Source organism: Ostrinia nubilalis, chromosome 12, assembly GCF_963855985.1.
Source record: "Ostrinia nubilalis chromosome 12, ilOstNubi1.1, whole genome shotgun sequence".
Lineage (NCBI taxonomy): Eukaryota > Metazoa > Arthropoda > Insecta > Lepidoptera > Crambidae > Ostrinia > Ostrinia nubilalis.
Window position 1 is genome coordinate 9,370,317 of NC_087099.1, and position 17,313 is coordinate 9,387,629.

At 37.0% G+C, this 17,313-nt stretch overlaps 1 protein-coding gene across 1 annotated transcript; it reads right to left on the reverse strand.

Moving 5' to 3' along the window:
• Positions 1 to 814: 814 nt before the first annotated feature.
• LOC135076912 (roundabout homolog 1-like) lies at positions 815 to 12,519 on the reverse strand. Its single transcript, XM_063971429.1, has 15 exons — positions 12,163 to 12,519; positions 6,828 to 7,020; positions 6,485 to 6,588; positions 6,246 to 6,399; positions 5,963 to 6,167; positions 5,698 to 5,881; positions 5,165 to 5,619; positions 4,793 to 5,084; positions 4,509 to 4,624; positions 3,771 to 3,982; positions 2,873 to 3,027; positions 2,651 to 2,782; positions 2,328 to 2,482; positions 1,756 to 2,184; positions 815 to 1,675 (listed from the first exon to the last, which is right to left on the reverse strand). Exons 1-15 carry the CDS (start codon positions 12,269 to 12,271, stop codon positions 1,652 to 1,654), a joined length of 2,919 nt encoding a protein of 972 aa, XP_063827499.1. The 5' UTR covers positions 12,272 to 12,519; the 3' UTR covers positions 815 to 1,651.
• Between the last annotated feature and the right edge of the window lie 4,794 nt (positions 12,520 to 17,313).

Genomic DNA, 17,313 nt, shown 5'->3' on the forward strand with positions numbered 1-17,313 from the left:
TTAAACTTTTTCTACATTATCAGAGCTGTTAGCTACAAAAACTACGAAAGTGGATATTGGTTAAACAACCTATTGAGTTAACGACATCACAAAGACCTATAAGCGCTGGTAACGACGTGCTTCGTTACATAGTCTAGCATAATTTACAACGGCGTTTATAATTTTAATACGACTATAGTTTCGCAAAATAAAAACACTGTAACAAAGAAATTGTGTCGGACATGATGTTAAAATGTTGTTAAAAAGAAAAAATGTAGTGATCTTCTAGACAAGTTAAATGCGTCCATGATTGAAGATGTTTTAAAGATGTAATTCTTGATAAAATTGATGCCACTCATTTCAAAAATGTATTATTCATATTATTGATTGATCGTTAACAGTCTCCGTGGTCTAGTTGTTGTGTCAGGGAGGTTAATTCTGGAAAGGTTGAGATATTGGATGCAAATTGAAAAGTCACTTTGAGTAATTAATTTAATTTGATGAGAACATTGGGACTATCACTATCAATCTGGTTGTAACCTAAAATAATTTAGTGAAAACTTTTAGTGGTATCAAATTGGTTAAATTGAGTGATGCCCGTTTTCACCATCAAACCCTAATTTTTAAGTGACCCCTATGAAAACAAAATTCCTCATGTGTTACCACAGGGATCACTTAAAAAATAGGGATTGATGGTGAAAACGGGCATGAGACTGTTATTATTGCATAAAAACTGACACCATGGTTGTGTTATGTAGAATGATGACTATTGGATCTAAACATAATATTTTTACTTTCATCAAGGATTTATTGGAGTTAAATAAAATTACCAAAATATATTTTATAAATTTTCTATATTCAGGATTTTAGTTTACAACATACTTGAATCTGAAAATATTGTAAACGTTTCATACAAATGTTTTGTGAAATTACCGAGTTCTAGGTAGTTAAAATTTGAAAAGTATTGCAGGGTCTTAATAATTATAATAATTATTTTTGGCACTGGCTCAAAGAAAGCTTCCTTATTAATAAATTAACTCGTGTAACTCCTAACTCTTATTTAAACGTCAAATATTTAACTTATTTTTACGTCATAAGTATCGAATCCTATGCAGATAATAAGTAGTTAAGAAACTTTCTTTAAGACAGGGATATTAAAACTAGGATTACATTAAGTTCTAATACACAAATTTAATATAAATATCACAGTCAAAGATTATACAACTAATAATTCTAAAAAACATATGGCAGTGAAATGCAGGACTAATATACCTACTTTTGTAGTCAAGGGGACAACCTTCATTGAGTTTCGCATTAGTATACAAACTGTAAAAATACGGGAAAATGTTACACCAAATTGTAAACTAGTCCTATACAGGGTGACTAGAATATTAATAGGAATTAGTTACTAGTATCTATTCAAAGTTCAGTTCCTACAATACATACGTGATACAAGCTACAACTGCATTCTACAACGATTACCTGATTTTATTTAAATCTACATACATACATTAAAATTTATTAACATCTCAAGTGTTTTGAACAAACCGGGATAAAATCTGGAAACGCAAAATCTAACTTACATAGAATGAAAACAATATGTAATTGATTTATTGCTTCGCGAAGTTTGATGATAAATTGTATAATTAGAGTATTCCTAAATCACTATCTTCTAGTTGTTCTTATTCTCTGGACTCTGCAAAAGAAAACATAGTGTTACACTCAAAAATTTTGATTCGTAAAAATATTTTGATGAAAAAATCCGGTTCAATTTACCTCGTACGGCGGCGGTGGCAGTATATCACATAGATTTATTTGACAGCCCTGTTCGGACCTCGCCACGTTCGAGTGTCTGCCCGCTTGTATGGGTATTTTGAAACTGTTCTCCCTGCCGAGCCAGTGCCACTGAGGATAGTCGTATTCTAAATCATTCGTCGGGCACACTTTGCTTTTATCCTGTCTACTCCTGGACCCAGATCTGTTCGTGTGGCACGACACACAATCGTCCTCCATGACGTTTATCTCGTTATGCACAACCTCATGTCTAGGCTCTCTGTAATCCTTCGTCGACCTACTCGAAGTGCTATGACAACACGTCGAACATTCGCCATTTGAGTACTGAATGCTCCCGTTACACGATCTAACTATGCTATTGTTATGCGACCGCCTTTCTTGACAGCTCCTCATATCACCCAACTCGTTGTCCTGAGTGAAAATTGAAACGCATTGTTATTATAAAAACATTTGTGACTTGTAACTGACAACATACGTGTTGAGTTACGCAAATCGAATACGTAATCTAATCTAGTGTCAACAGTATAGTTCTCATAAAGCTTATCGGTGCATACCTTGAAATTGAGTTCGGTGTAAATAGCGTTGGAAGCGTAGGGCTCCGGTGGGCCGCGTCGCATCCTGTCGACGCTTGACGTGTCTAGTCCCTGAATGGAATTCTGTGGTAGACTGTACTCCGGCTCTACGCTGAGAATGCTGGTCGACTGTCCGCCTACGAAGTACAACACGATATTAGTCTCAAGGAAATACAAATGATATTCGCGAGTGTTATTTGTTAAGTAAACATTGTAATAACGCTGTAAATTTAAAGATAACCTTTGTAGCATTCAATGTTCTTGTGTACACAGATGTGTGTATTATTCTAAGTAGGTGTACTGACCGTGTAAAAGGCTCTGGTGGCAGCTGCTCATGTTCAAACTTGGGTTGTTCGGAGCTGCGAAGACTGGTCGGTCTCTTAACCATATCGTGTCCTTATTGAGTAAGCACTGTTGCGCCGTCACAATCGATTGACCTACAATTGAGTTCAATGTTTCAATTACTCCATTTCTATTAGTTCAATTTGAAATTGAAACGGATGGTTATGAATGTGACAGCCGCTTACCATTTGACTTCTTTCTCTGGGTGCCGTTGCGACGCTTGATGTAATAGACGCTGAAGACTCCGATGGCTATTACGGTGAATAATATGAGGCCAAGCGCGAGGAGCCACGTCTCTTGGAATATGTTGGATATGCTCGAGTCGTTTGGTGGTTCCGTCCTAAAAAAATATACTGATTAGAGCCTTTGTTCTTTCAAAAATTAAAAAACTCTGTTAAGGGATCGAAACTTTGGATACCCATTACAAATGAAATTAGACGACTGCTACTTAAAATATTCAGCTAAGAATCTTCAACAATGCGCACGGGTTCATTTTACTGAATACACAGTACTCAAATAACAACAAACCTAACCATATCACACTCAACAAGTCTCATTTTACTAACACTGTCGCCACATTATATTATCAGTACAAATTCACAAATGACCCGTGCCCATACACCGCACAATGCACTTGCTACACGATAAAATTACACGTACAATACTCACTACGCTTAGTGCCTTTGTGATATGTTCAATGATCCATGTCAAAATTTGTATAGTCACTTTGTAGTTGCAGCGACAAACTCTACTACTCGTAATAAGCCTATGACTGTATTAAGGACTTAAAACACTGCAGTAGTGCTTCCAGCCCAAGTTTTCCTAGTCTGACTGAAAACACTAAGGCCCATTTTCCATTTTCCCAAAAAACATTTGGAGCCTTTGCGCTGCTTTGACGATATTGTGAGGATATAAATACTCAAAAGTTTTATATGTCAGCTTGTTGACATACAGCTAACCCTACGCCCCAAAAAAATATTCTCTACCACAGACAGTAACGGCGAGCGCCCACGGGTACATACCACGGCAACAAAAACGACATCCTCAACAACACGATAATGTTTTGCTTAATGTAATACTCACTGCACATAATGCCTCTGCGACTGTGTCGGCGACATGTGTATCTGCACAGGGACACTGAACGGGCCGTGTCCTCGCTTGGTCACCGCTGCAGCGCGGGCTGTGTACCTCCCACCAGCCCGCAAGGAGCTGGCTGCGGCCGCGCGGGTCCGAGGCCCGAGTGACATCTGACCGACCACCCTGCCGCCACTGCTGCCGCTTACGCGAATTTCGATCTAAAGGTACAGGAGATAAGGTTAGTGGTGATTATTGTCTTTAAGTTATGCTTATAACTTATTTGATTTAGCGAAGCTTTTATAGATAAGTACTTATGTAGTTTCTTGGGATCAAAATGTACATGTTGGCTCAGTCTTCACATGTTGTATGACAAAAAGCTCTCTCATGTAGTCTAGCTTGATATAGATCTGGCCACTGAACGAAAGTTAGCAGGAAGAATCTAGTTTACAGCTGTTGGCCGATTGCCATCTCTGTGGGATACGACTATGACAACACTTTGACATTTGATCTATTTCGAGCAAATGGCGTGTAGATGACATCCTCTTCTTTACTCGCTCCTTTTATCTCAAAATTAATGAGTTATAAAATGAGTCTATCTGGCTCAATAACCACAAGAATCGTTTACCAACCCTTTCATGTCGGAATATAACTCAACACCGAAATTGGATAATTAATGTGCCAGTGTTAAACCAGCACTTCAGTTCCAAAACAGAATAACATGATTATTAAAATGGAGACACTCACTAAATACCCCGTGATTTCCCCGTTCCAAGTGTTCACAGGTGGTGGTTCCCATCGGATCCAGGCTGAAGTGGCGTTAATGACACCCGCAGTCACACTCTGGGGCGGCGCCGATGGTACTAAAATAAACATCAATGTAAATGCTATGTCATTTCAAAACTTAAAGCAGTGTTTAAGTAGGGAAAAAACAAAAGAAAGTTTTGAACTAAAATACCAAGTCAAGAACTACATAAGTTATACAAATGGAATGATATTGTATGATAAGCTCAAACAGATAAGTTACTTACCATCTTCTTCCGTATAGCCAGACATCAAATTAGAAGGCTTCCCCAGTAACATTTTATAATATGGCATGACAAATATATCATACTGAGTGTACGCCATCAGTCCAGACAAAATGTAACTTGACGATCCACTGTTGTCCACGTTCGTCAAAGACCCGTTTGAACATAGGGTTGTCCCTGGATGAGATGCATTTAGTAAAGCAAACTCCTCAGTTATAGCGGTTTGCCAATTTAGAGTCGTCCCATTATACCATATTTTGACGCCCTCTAGGTACTCGTTATAATCCGTCAAAACCTAAAACAAAGGAGCATTGTTATCGTCTTCAGTGTTGACAAGGGGAACAAGATCATAACAAGGCACTGCAATATACCTACATCCCAAACAACTTTCAGCGAAGTCGAAGACAATGCTTCCACCCTCCGCATAGCTAAAACATTTTGCTGCAGATATTTTCTCGCTTGAACAAGTTCATATTGCGTCATGTGCGCCTCCCGTTCGTACAAGATAGTTAAGTCCTGTCCCGAAGAGGGTTCCTTTAATTCATTATTCCCTTTCTTGAGCACAGTAAGATAAGCCTCCTGCATAATGCTTCCAGCTGCGTTGACCGCTGTGCAAATTACTCTACCGCTGTGCGCCGCCTTTGCCTCATCTAAATACAGCAAGCTAGAATTGCTTTTCATGCATTCGGGGAAAAGCAGCGAGTCCTGATTCCCTTCTAGTATCCAAAACGTGGTTGGAGTCGGTAACCCTTTCGCTTCACAGGGTATCGACACCACATCGCCCTCCCATGCGGTCAAATTCGACGGTATCTGCGTGAAGTGCGGTAACGCTGAAACATATGGCCGTATTAAAATAGACGCGGACATTATGAATGTAATAAAATCGACCAAAACAGCGACGAACTTACAGTAAACGGTGAGAGTGGCGCTCGTGATGCTCGAACCAGTTTGGCTATCAGCTCGACAGGAATAGATGCCCGCATCGGCCGCAGATACATGCTCCAATCGCAATAGTCCTCGAATTATTGTGGCGTGCGACGGCAACGGACTATCCTCTTTAACCCAAGTTATTTTTACATTCGTATCGTAACTCTAAAATAAAAGCAATCGAGATAACGACATGGTCTGCGCTCGTAAAACTATTTGCGTTTTGTAAAGGTGGGGTGAATTTACCTGGCAATTAAATTCTACGGTTTGTCCTACTAAAGCTGTGATGTTATTGGGTTTGACGACGAAATGTGGCCGTCGTAAAACAATTAGCCCGGCGGCTCTTGACTGTCGTTCGCCCGCTATGTTCGAGGCCACACATCGGAATAGGCCGCTGTCCGTCGGTAAGGTTTCTACAATTTTTAAGTTTCCTGTATCTGTTACTGTCACCCTGAAATTAAAATGTGATTTAACATCCTTGTTCTGTACAATAATAATGCATTGATCTCTCTGAAGGCTTATTCTTTACCTGCCATTCACTTCTACGTCATAAGGCTGTCCGTCCTTGAGCCAGTGCACTGAAGGTTCTGGCACACCTCGAGGAGGTGAACAAACCATCAGAGCTGGTTCTCCAGCCGCCACCACAACATCTGTGGGCTCTGCTCTGAAGTCATCACGGAGCACTAAAAACGTTTATCGATTATGACCTCTATCAAATATACTAATACATACTAAAGTGGCATGCAGAACCTTAAAAGTTGAACTTACTGGCAACATTTAAAGAAGCATTGTGACTGACTGCTTCACCAGCCAAATTCCTTGCTACACACCAATACACTCCTTCGTCGCTTTCTTTCTTGCCTCGATTCACCCTAAAGAAACAATATTATATTCTCACACAAAATTCAATATTTAACCACATACTTTATCCTTTCGGCTAATTCTTAGAGGAACAAAAATACATGAAACAGTACGCGAATATCATCTATCAGTGCGACAACGCAATAGACCGGGCGCGGCTCTCTTCCATTGTAAAATACTGTTTTACATTATTAGTCGTAGTTCAAATCAGCCTGCAAAACATACTAATAATAACTAATCAAAATCTAACCTTAAAAACAGCAATCCATCCTCCAACAGGACCCTATGTCCGTCTTCAGCTGGTGGCAGTGCCAACCCATCCTTGTACCAATGTACCACTGGCTTGGGCCGGCCTTCCACCACGCACCGTAGGGTCGCAGGTTCGCTTCTGCCCGACACCGTGTTGGAGGGGTGTTCTTTGATGCGGGGTGCTCGGTTTTGTGCTATGAGAAAGAGAGGTGGTCAACAAAATGTATGGTTAACAAGTAATTACCTAACAAAAAGTATAACGCGATGGTCAGAGTTCTGTAAAACTATACTAATGCAGCTCTAAGTCTACGAGTACGTATACTTATCGCTATTATGGTGGTGAATAACAGAATATTTTATTCCAAAATAACTGTCCAGATTACACGTAGGTAGGACCTATATCGTTTGATGTAAGAACATAACTATGGAAAATAAATTCTCATTTCAATTTCAAAAAATGTAGCTTAGCGAAACTTATCACTTGAATAGAAATGAGTCGTGTCAACAGCTAAATAGCTACGATCCTAATATGAAAAAACTTGGAGTCAATCCTTTTTTACTGAGTGCGACTTCTTTAAGGGAGGGTTGCTTGCACCATCTTACTTTAACTTTGACATACTTTCAAAAATCTGTCAAACTCCATACAAAAAACACCGGTTATCGTTAAAGTTACGGTCAAAGTTAAGTGGTGTAACTCAGCCTAAAACTTCTGAATTAACCATATACTTATTGGTTACCATGAAAAAGTAATTTTATTTATGCTAGCCATATTTCATTACAATCCTTGTACCTTAAAATTTTATTCAAAGGTGAATATACAAATTTGACAAACTTGTGAATTAGCCTAACCACATTACAAAGCCGATTCAAATGTCTGGTAGTCTCCTTTTTCGGTGTCTAGTTTGCTTTAAGAAATACGTATATGACGCCGCTGTGAATCACAATGGAGAACGCAATGCATATTCCCATCTTGTTTATTTATTTTTCCCACGAAATGCTTTACCCTAAAAACGTCAAAATGTCCAACGAAAAACGTAACAACTGCTTTTAAATATTTTGCTATTCTAACCAACGTCTAAATAAACATGCAGCATAGATTTAAGCCGGATAATAACTATTTTAGCGTCAATCAGCCATTGTTAAAATTCACGCTTGTCTGTAATCGTTAAGCAAAGCTTTTGTCATTTAGGTTTTGCTCGAAAGTTCTTTTTGGATTTTCTATTGTGTGCTTCGTTGACGCACTGTACCTATAATGCAAAAAAAATATTTTTCGGTCGCATAACCGTTTCTGACTCGCATTTGAATAAATAAGATTAGCAACTTTTATGTGGAAAAATGATAACAACATTTTATTTGCTGACAATGATTGATGTGTGATTTTAAATTGCGGATATGATTTATGTGGCACTTCAAAAAGATTTTTAAGGATGAAATGTGGTTTCGCCACACACCAAAGCTGTATTTTGTTACGTAGTAAACATAATTAATACCTAAGCTTTCAACGTACGCCATTTATTTTGTAAACCAATCGTTGGATTGATGTCTGTTTTCAATTCAAGACAACCTTTTAAAAACATTACAAAATATTGAAGTTTCTCGCATCATTTTTACTAGGGTTCCTTACTTTTTCCAAGCTAAATCTTTCTCAGAGACAACATTAATAAAACTGTACACCTATCTATAATTGACCAGTCATTCAACCATCTCTGGTTCAAAACTGACCATCTTCCATTAACTTTCACGCCTACATAAATGATTAAACGCGGTGCATATAATAAGGCATTTAATAATCGGAAAAGAAATCTATGCATCTCTCAATGTACTCGTAGCATTTGTCCGTGCCGCGGGATGATCGTCCAGATAAGACGACACACGGGGTATTGTAATAATTCCCATTTATTAGAGTTCCCTGTGAAATATTGAAACGTCATTCTGAGATATACTTTGAATTTTAATTTGAACCATTAATAAATAATTTTCCATTGATAAATGGTTGGCCAAATGGTATTTTAAAGATTTTTATTGGCCTACTTTTCACGTTTAATTAGCAATTTATTACTAATTGTAGTTATTAATAGTGTAATATACTTACTTTCTTAGTTTACTTACTTTCTTAGTTTATTAGTACGAAATTATCTAGCAAAAAAAAACACATTCATTGGTAAATCGTTTAGAAAAATAAAATGCTCTATCTGTGGTAGAGCTTTCAATTAAAAGATATCGCTGGAAGGAGCAGTGGCTTTTGTACAAAACTGGAGAAAATGTCCTATCATTCTAACGTGATATTAATTGAAATAATGAAGTACTTTCCGTCAGTTGAGATACAGGCCAAGAGCTTCCTCGTTGGGGATTAAAAAACTCATTAAAAAACTTAACTAGTTTTAAGACTAGTAATAAAATTATAATGATCTAATGAATATATAAGAAATCATAATTTTAATCTGATGTTTACCAGAAGACATATTGTCGAAAGTAAAGTCAACATTTCATCGGACTGTTAGCTTAAAGTGATGTCATCTGTTCAAGCTTTGGTTAGTTTTGCTTAGCTTATGCTAGTTTATCGTTATTGCATTAAGTATGAAATGCAATAAACAGCAGGCCACTGCAACTTGCATAGCAATTAACTGACGGACATAGTGAATCATGCCCGACAGACTGTCCTAATTATTTCATGTTTATGTTGATTATTAAAATGTTAATGGCTAATGCAATATGTCAACTAAACTCGTTTAAAAATTTTCATTAAGTGACTATAATATGCACAAGCATGTAGATTTAAAATATTTTAAAGTGGAACAAATAATGACTTACTAATTTCAAACCTCTGAAAATACTTGTCAATAATAGTCTTCAAATGGAATACCATTTTTATTGTGCCAAAACTTGTTTTTAAAAAGAGCCTTTTTGTAACCTGTAACGTATTTTTTAGAATCTTCTTTTCAAAAGTCATTAATAATAGACAAAAGTTCTACGTAGTTTATCTTACTTACGATTTCGTTAATTGTTAAAGAGTAAAAGAAAAAATTACGGAATATCAACATTGTTTTTCGAAATGGTCTTCACATGAGACAAGAACACACCCCAGACTCTCTTCTATCTAAGTAGGACAAGTGAGTAGCTGTTTACTATAATTTCCATCTGCGCGTCAATAACTTTCTCCTGATAATATCAAACTCAATTTGTTTCTCATCCACACGTCAGTTTATCTATAATTTGACACATATTTATCTTTTAATAACGATACGGAACCCTTGCCCACTCGTGGCTGTCATTTTTTTATTTTCATTTCCCAAGCACGGTAGTTGTCCTTTATTAATACATGTCTCTGTCACCGATAACCCGTACAATGCTATCGGACATGTCTTTTTGTTGCGTAGGCGCATGGGTGGAGTAAATAAATTGATTCTGTTCGCTTGATTTATACAAAAAGTGCATTATTGCCGGTAACGGCGTTTTTGTTCGCCCATTATGGGTTCGGATAATGATTTATGGTAGCCGCAGCCTTTGTTTAAGTAAAGGTAATATAGGGACCGGAACTATTCCCACGTCTCGATCCCATCACTGAAAACCCAACCCAACAGTAAAGGTTGGGTAAACCCATAGAATAAATAGTAAATGTTTTGAACCCACAATAAGAAAGGTAAAATAATTTAGCATGAATTTCAAGTACCTAAATACTTATACTCGTGTAATGTAGAGTAATAATATGCAATAATTTCGGCTCTCTCTATCTTATACCATCTCAAGATGAGTAACTGAAATGGATAGAGCTAAGATTTTGATGGAAAGTAGAGCTTAACCAAACTTACTAATGCCATTTCCGTACTCGTATATTCAGATCTATCCATAATCGCGCAAGTGATATCAGCATTAATGATAACGACAAAGCCCCATAGGTTCCTAGGAGGGGCATACTCTATGTAATTGATCTAATTACTCTCTATCGTATTGGGCAATCATAATCATTATGCCAGACATGCCAGATCCCAATACTCATGGAGATGACTTGATTGCAATCGTGCATTATATAAATTGAAGTAAGTATTTAATACGTAATTGAATACGGGGCCGAACGTCAAAGCTCATTTCGGTGGTCATGTTGTTGGACTTTGCTATGCTAAACGGTTACTATGTCTAAGCTAAACGGTTACTTAGTCGTTTTTACAAATGAAAATTACTAGTTTTTTGTAATGTACGAAATATTATTTCAAGAACCGAAGCAAATGAGAGCTCTAAATAAACGTTTTTTGGCTAATCTAGGTTGGTCCTCTTCTCTGCTAATTGCCGTGCCCTACAGGGCCCATAATGTTCTAATTTCAAGTGTACATAATGAATGAAATTAAAGATTGAGTATTATGAAAGTGACGTAAAACAAGTTATTATAATCCAAACATAACGAGAATATCCTTTTATTTCAACAACGATTTGTTCTTCAGCAAGTATTCCAAGTACGTACGTTTTATAAGTCTCGCGGTTAAACCTCAATAAAACTCTAGTTTCTAATAAACTGAATTCTTAGCAATCGTAGTTTTAAAATAACGCTCTACGGTACATTTTGTATTCAGTACAAGTAGTACGTACAGTCGAGCAGTAAAATTTTAATTTACGATAGGATACTAAACAAACATTTAAATTCCTCAAGCCTACATACATAGGCGTAGTAACAGTGTTTCCAAACACAATTTATTGCAGCTTCTGTTCCGTTGTCCATTAACTTCAATTAACCGACTTGGAAAAAAAGGTTTCGTTGTTTTAGACAATAGTCGGCACCACGGAAACACATTTTGTTAATTGGTACGGGTGTACTTTAATTACACGATACGGTGGATCTAATAAAAAAAACTGTCTTTTAATAGACCGTTTAAAAGTTATTTTTGAAGATACACTTATTAGAGAACGTGAATTTTTTATTCCAGTTTTATAGTTTTAGTATTTCTGTACTACTATTTATCTGTACTTTTTTAAAGAAAACCTAAACCGACCGAAGAGGTTTTAATTATAAATGCTAATAAAAACAAAATAATTATGCTTCCCTGATAATAACAAATGACATCTAAATATTATTCTAATGCCTATTGAAAGCTCTACCTAAAATGTTTCTGAAAGCTTTCTCTTTAATCGAATCCTCTCGATACCGAAATGAAGCTGAAGCTGAAATCTGAGCTTAAGCTTTTTATTTAAATAACTACAAAAAAAACTACCAACTAATAATCCCCACGGTTCGTAAGTAAATAAAATCAATAGATAACTATTTATTTAAATAAAGAGAAAATTGCAAAAAATTGGAAAAATATTGTCCATAAATTGCTGCGAAATTTAAAAAACAAACAATTTACCATTAGTCCCGTTCAGTCCAATAAGGAGCAAATGCACAAGCACCAGACACACAAATTGGTTCTTCCCATTCGCGGTGTTATCACACTCATTAACACCAACATCCACCATACTGCCACCGAATTGAGCACAATTTCCACTGTATCGACAATTCACATGGTTAACAACTTTTTGTTCAATCACTGGCCAGCACGCTAACTTTTTATCACTCACTGACAAGTCATTTAAATGTTTGAATTTCGAATGTCACTCGAATTTCGAAGTTCGGAAAAGTTCGGGACGCGTACGCGGCATCGTTCGGGTGGCGCCGTCACCCGTCACGCGACCAACCGGTTCCGAGTCTTACGCCGTACTATCGCGCCCTCCCTGTTCTGTGTTTACTCTCGCCCAAATGGGGGGCTACAGGCGCCTTGGTCTCTTCGATGTTGTAAACAGATGTACCAAATGTGAGATATGGAGATGTTTGTGAGAGCTTTTTTGAAGCGGCCTGTTAATGACCTTATTAAGTTATTCTGTTGCGCTTCGGTGTGTTATCGGTGTGCGCAGATAGATCGTTTCAATTTATTTAAAACAACTTCCATAGTTACGATCAGTAAAAAAATACACGATACTGTTAAAATAAAAACAAATATTATGATACTTTTTACATCACCAAGCGTCAAAAGTTCTCTAAGTAATATCGAAAAATAACACAAAGAAATAAACCCAGCCGAGATCCTGTTCCATTTCCAAACCAAGTAATCCACTCTAAAACTCCGGAAAGGTCTTTCAAACTTTTTGTGCGCATTAAAAAGTTCCTACGCTATTAATCCTTACAAAACAACGCGATAACTATTGCGCTACACACGTGGGGCACCCAACCCGTGATCAATAATAAGTTTTTGTCCAACCCCCTAAAATCTGAAAGGAGCAAAAAGGAAAGGAAACAAAATACGGCTTATTTCATACGCATTTGTCGAGTTAGCGCGCGCGCACCGGGCGGCCTCACAAAAGCGGAGATAAAAAAACCGGTAAAGTTAAACATGAATTTTTAACTGACAGTGATCCGTACCACCGTGAAATTGTGACGTCGAACATTTTCAAGGATTGGTTAGATGGCATTTTTATTACTACATTAAGTAAAACTACTTATTTCAAAACAATGTAGAGGTAAGAAAATGGGGCGTTTAGATAAGATGTAGTTTAATGTTATCAACTTGTTTTATGATAAGTAGGTAATTATTTATTTTCTATTAACTGGTTGTGTGAAATTAGAATTACCATTTAATGAGATCATTTATGGCAAAAAAATAGAACTGACAAACTCTAAAGTCAACGCAAATTAACTTACAACATTATTGCTTTGTGAATGTCATTAAAACGTCTTTTATTTATTTCCTTTATTTTTAGAGCACAAACAAAATGAACATTCGGTTTTTAAATTCAAAAAAGGAATTCTAAAACGTTCTAATTTCAAACCGGTCGCCCCATCGCACGCGCTCCTGCGCATCCCTTCGCCCATTATTGCCCCGGAGAGGTCATTCACAGTTCGCACAATACCTTGCACACACGCGCACTAATAGTAGATCGACCCCTTTTTCAAAAAGTTTTTAGCCGTTTGATGTTTGCAGCACTTACAGACCCTCTACAACTAAATATCGAACCCGAAGTTATTGGAAATACAAGTCGTAGTTGCTCTACTCAAATCAACTACGTAATATTTACTTAGAAATTTCGGAATCTGTTCCAGTTGTATTCCTATTTCATATCTATAAAAATAATGTCACCTGTTACCTAATTGTATTAGATATTGTGACCGCGTCATTTAATTAACCCATGACTCACTAGTGTTACCTACTACGAGTACTTTAATCATAGCCTAATATGAGTACATTCTCATTACTATGCTAAGATGTCATTTCAAAATCGCAAATGATACTAAAACTTTGATAAGGACATCCTTGCAACATTAATTTGCTCATAAATATTAATAAAACCCGAACAGTTATCTAAATTAATCTGCCCCGAAATTAAAATTAACCGTGCACAGCGCGAAATTACGCAACGAACCAAAAATGTTGTTTAGACAGAAATGAAACACACAGATCTGTACATTATTGAATAACATCACAAACACGAGAAAATTATCGCTCGTAGAATTTACATTCCGAAAGGAAATCGACTGCCGCGGCGGAGATTAAAAGATAATAGCGTCATATCGTGTTGATTCTGATAATAAAGGCAACAAAATGAAACCCCATCCCAACCTTGTCTCTTTAATTAAACGTATCAGTTAATTGTCGGACGGGTCCAATCGCATTTTACTGTCAATATGGGCATTAAGGAATTTTACGTCGTATCGATATGCAAATTGCTTAATTCGTCGCAGTCGATGAGTATAACAGTACCCATTCGAATAACGACATTGTTACATTTTGTGTAAGCCAAATGTTAAGCTTGAATTTAGTGTTTGTAATCCCGCTTTTAAAAACAAAGTTGCACAGACTGAGTCTAGAATGAGCTCTACGGAATCCTACTGAAATCGGTGCACGAAATCTTTGTATTTTATTTCGAAATAGCATGAACTAAATTCAGTGTATTTGTAATCTGCGGAAAAACAGGAGCCATACGGATGTCGCCTACGTCTTACGTGCCCGTAATCCTAAGCAGGGATGAGCTGAACTCTCCAGTGTTAGTTGACCTCTCCATTTATACCAAAATTAACTTTAGGTTATTTTGCTCCAAGGCTTAGGAGTTCTTACTTCATTGGTATACATGTGTATTGCCACCAACACAAGTCTATAAAGTGAACTGGCTTAGCATAAGTAATAGCTTTGATGTTTGAATCAATTTAATGTTGATGTGAACGTTGACATCATCATTTAAATGTGTTGAAGACCTTCAACTTTCACTTCTATTCGGCTTGAAACCGAACCCTGCATAGACAATTATATACCACACCCAGCTGCCTTCTAAGGTTACTAGGCAAATATGTACACAGATGAAACAATCAAAATTATAAAGCCATAAAGCCTTGACATAATTAAAGACTATTGTGGATTCGAACATAAATTTAACTGGCTAATGTCATTTCTATAAGCGCAAACTTTTGCTTTGCTTTCCAACCAACTGCTGTTCCTTACCATAGAAGTTTAACCGTGTCAATTTTTAATTTCTTTAACCAAACATAGACATACTAGGTATCATTATACTCGTAGGCAGCATTTCCAATGCGACATGTTTACATAATCGCATGCTCTATTACAGTGCATGGCTCTTTGATAAAATTCTGCAAAAGCGAATAATCACATAGCTTTATCGCCAAATAAATTGTCGAATACCAAGGTAATAGAGTATTATCAAAAGAACAAGATTAGTGCAGACTATTACTCCGTCACGTCACGTCATCAGTAAAAAGTCATTTATAACATTATAGCGTCCATCATTATTTAGTTTTTATAGGAAATCTTTTTTTCCACCAAATCCTTTAAATTCTTAAAGCGTGAACAATCACACCACCCACTTTGTCCCATTAAACCAAATAACCGCCGAACTGATCTACCAGGATACCAAGAAACCAAGGAGGTGTTCCCAAGTTGTTAATCGAGCGTGGTGCGGACAGTCACTGTACTGTTCAGTGCTCAGTCGTCGCCGATGCCAGTTGCCAGATCTCTGATACTCGGAAAAGATAAATGGAGCATTCGCAGAATCAGTTTTGTCAACACGATTTTTTTAAGTGCGACAAGCGTGTGATGAAGATTAATTCGATAACACACAGAAACAGCTCAGCTGTTTTGTTTTCTTCTTTTTTTAGCACAAATATAATTAATTTAATTATTAATTAATTTTTTAATGTCGACGGCATGAATTTTTATTATTATTATAAGTAAGATATTCCACAAACATTAAAGAGTAAAAAAAATACAATAGTATAGTATGCCAATAAGGCAGTCGCTCAGTTTTAATCATACATAACAATTATTTAACTTTGTAGTGGGTTTCCAAAGGTAGCTGCGTAAGAGCTGATGGTACCAAGTAAATACCTACTTAGGTACTAGTACTTTTATCCCTAGAACAAAATGCATATTATTAATGCTTATTTTAAATTAAAGCCATGACTACGCGTTTTCTTTCAAAAGACTAATATCCAAAATGACTATGTTTCTAAAAGGAAAATAGGTACAGCTAAACCAACATCCTTTGGAAGAGAAGACAAATGAAATGCGGTTAACCATTAGACAGCCACCTTTACCATTTAGTGTTCAGCTCCAAATAGTAACCCTAAGCTGTTTCCTCGGCAAGCGGAGCGTACATCCAGTGTAGCAGCCACCGGTGGCCGTCATTAATCACCGGTGGCAGACGGGTTAAGCGGAGGAAATGCCCGTAAATAGCTGAATGCAAAACACAACAGTTGTCGACTCATCAATCAAGCGTCGAACCGAACTAGCTAGTGAAGGTAGACCGGGCGATAGGTATCAAAGTGTTAAACTGTCTAATGTTGAGATTTTTTGTACAACTACATGGTAAAAACAAGTTAACCAATAGCTATCCTAGATAATAATAAAATGATAAACAATTCTTTAAATATACAATTAAGTATACATGCGCAAATATATTTCGATTTTAGGTATAACTCCCACTCTCCTGAATAGACTTCTTTCCATGAATAAATTGATGATCATATTCATCCCCTTTCTTTGCAACCAGAATTTGATAGATAGTCGCAAACAGGGGACTGAGTTTACTAGATCATTTCCTTTAATAGTTGACGTAAATATGGATCCTAAACAAACCCAATAAGTCGCCTTTTAGTTCTCCCGCCTCCTGGCCTAACAAATCGTAGCTCAAGCGGCGCTCTTCATGTAAAACAGCCTATTAGAATACGCACTGTAACAATCCATCGTTTTGTTTAGTGGCTGCTGCCGTCGTGTCTTACAATTACGAGTACTAGCTCCGTCCGTCTGTCGCCAGGTGATTGGCGAGTGCGAGATTGCGAATAAAACAAAATAAACTTATTGTTTACCTGTTTTAAGATAGTGGTAACAATTAGGGCAATAAGGACTTGTTCCCACAGAGACATCCCGTTTTTTGCAGGATCCCGTTTAGTAGTATAACATGTTATAACTAGGTACTGTAAACATTAAGTTCACACGAACATCCCTTTTGCAATGTTC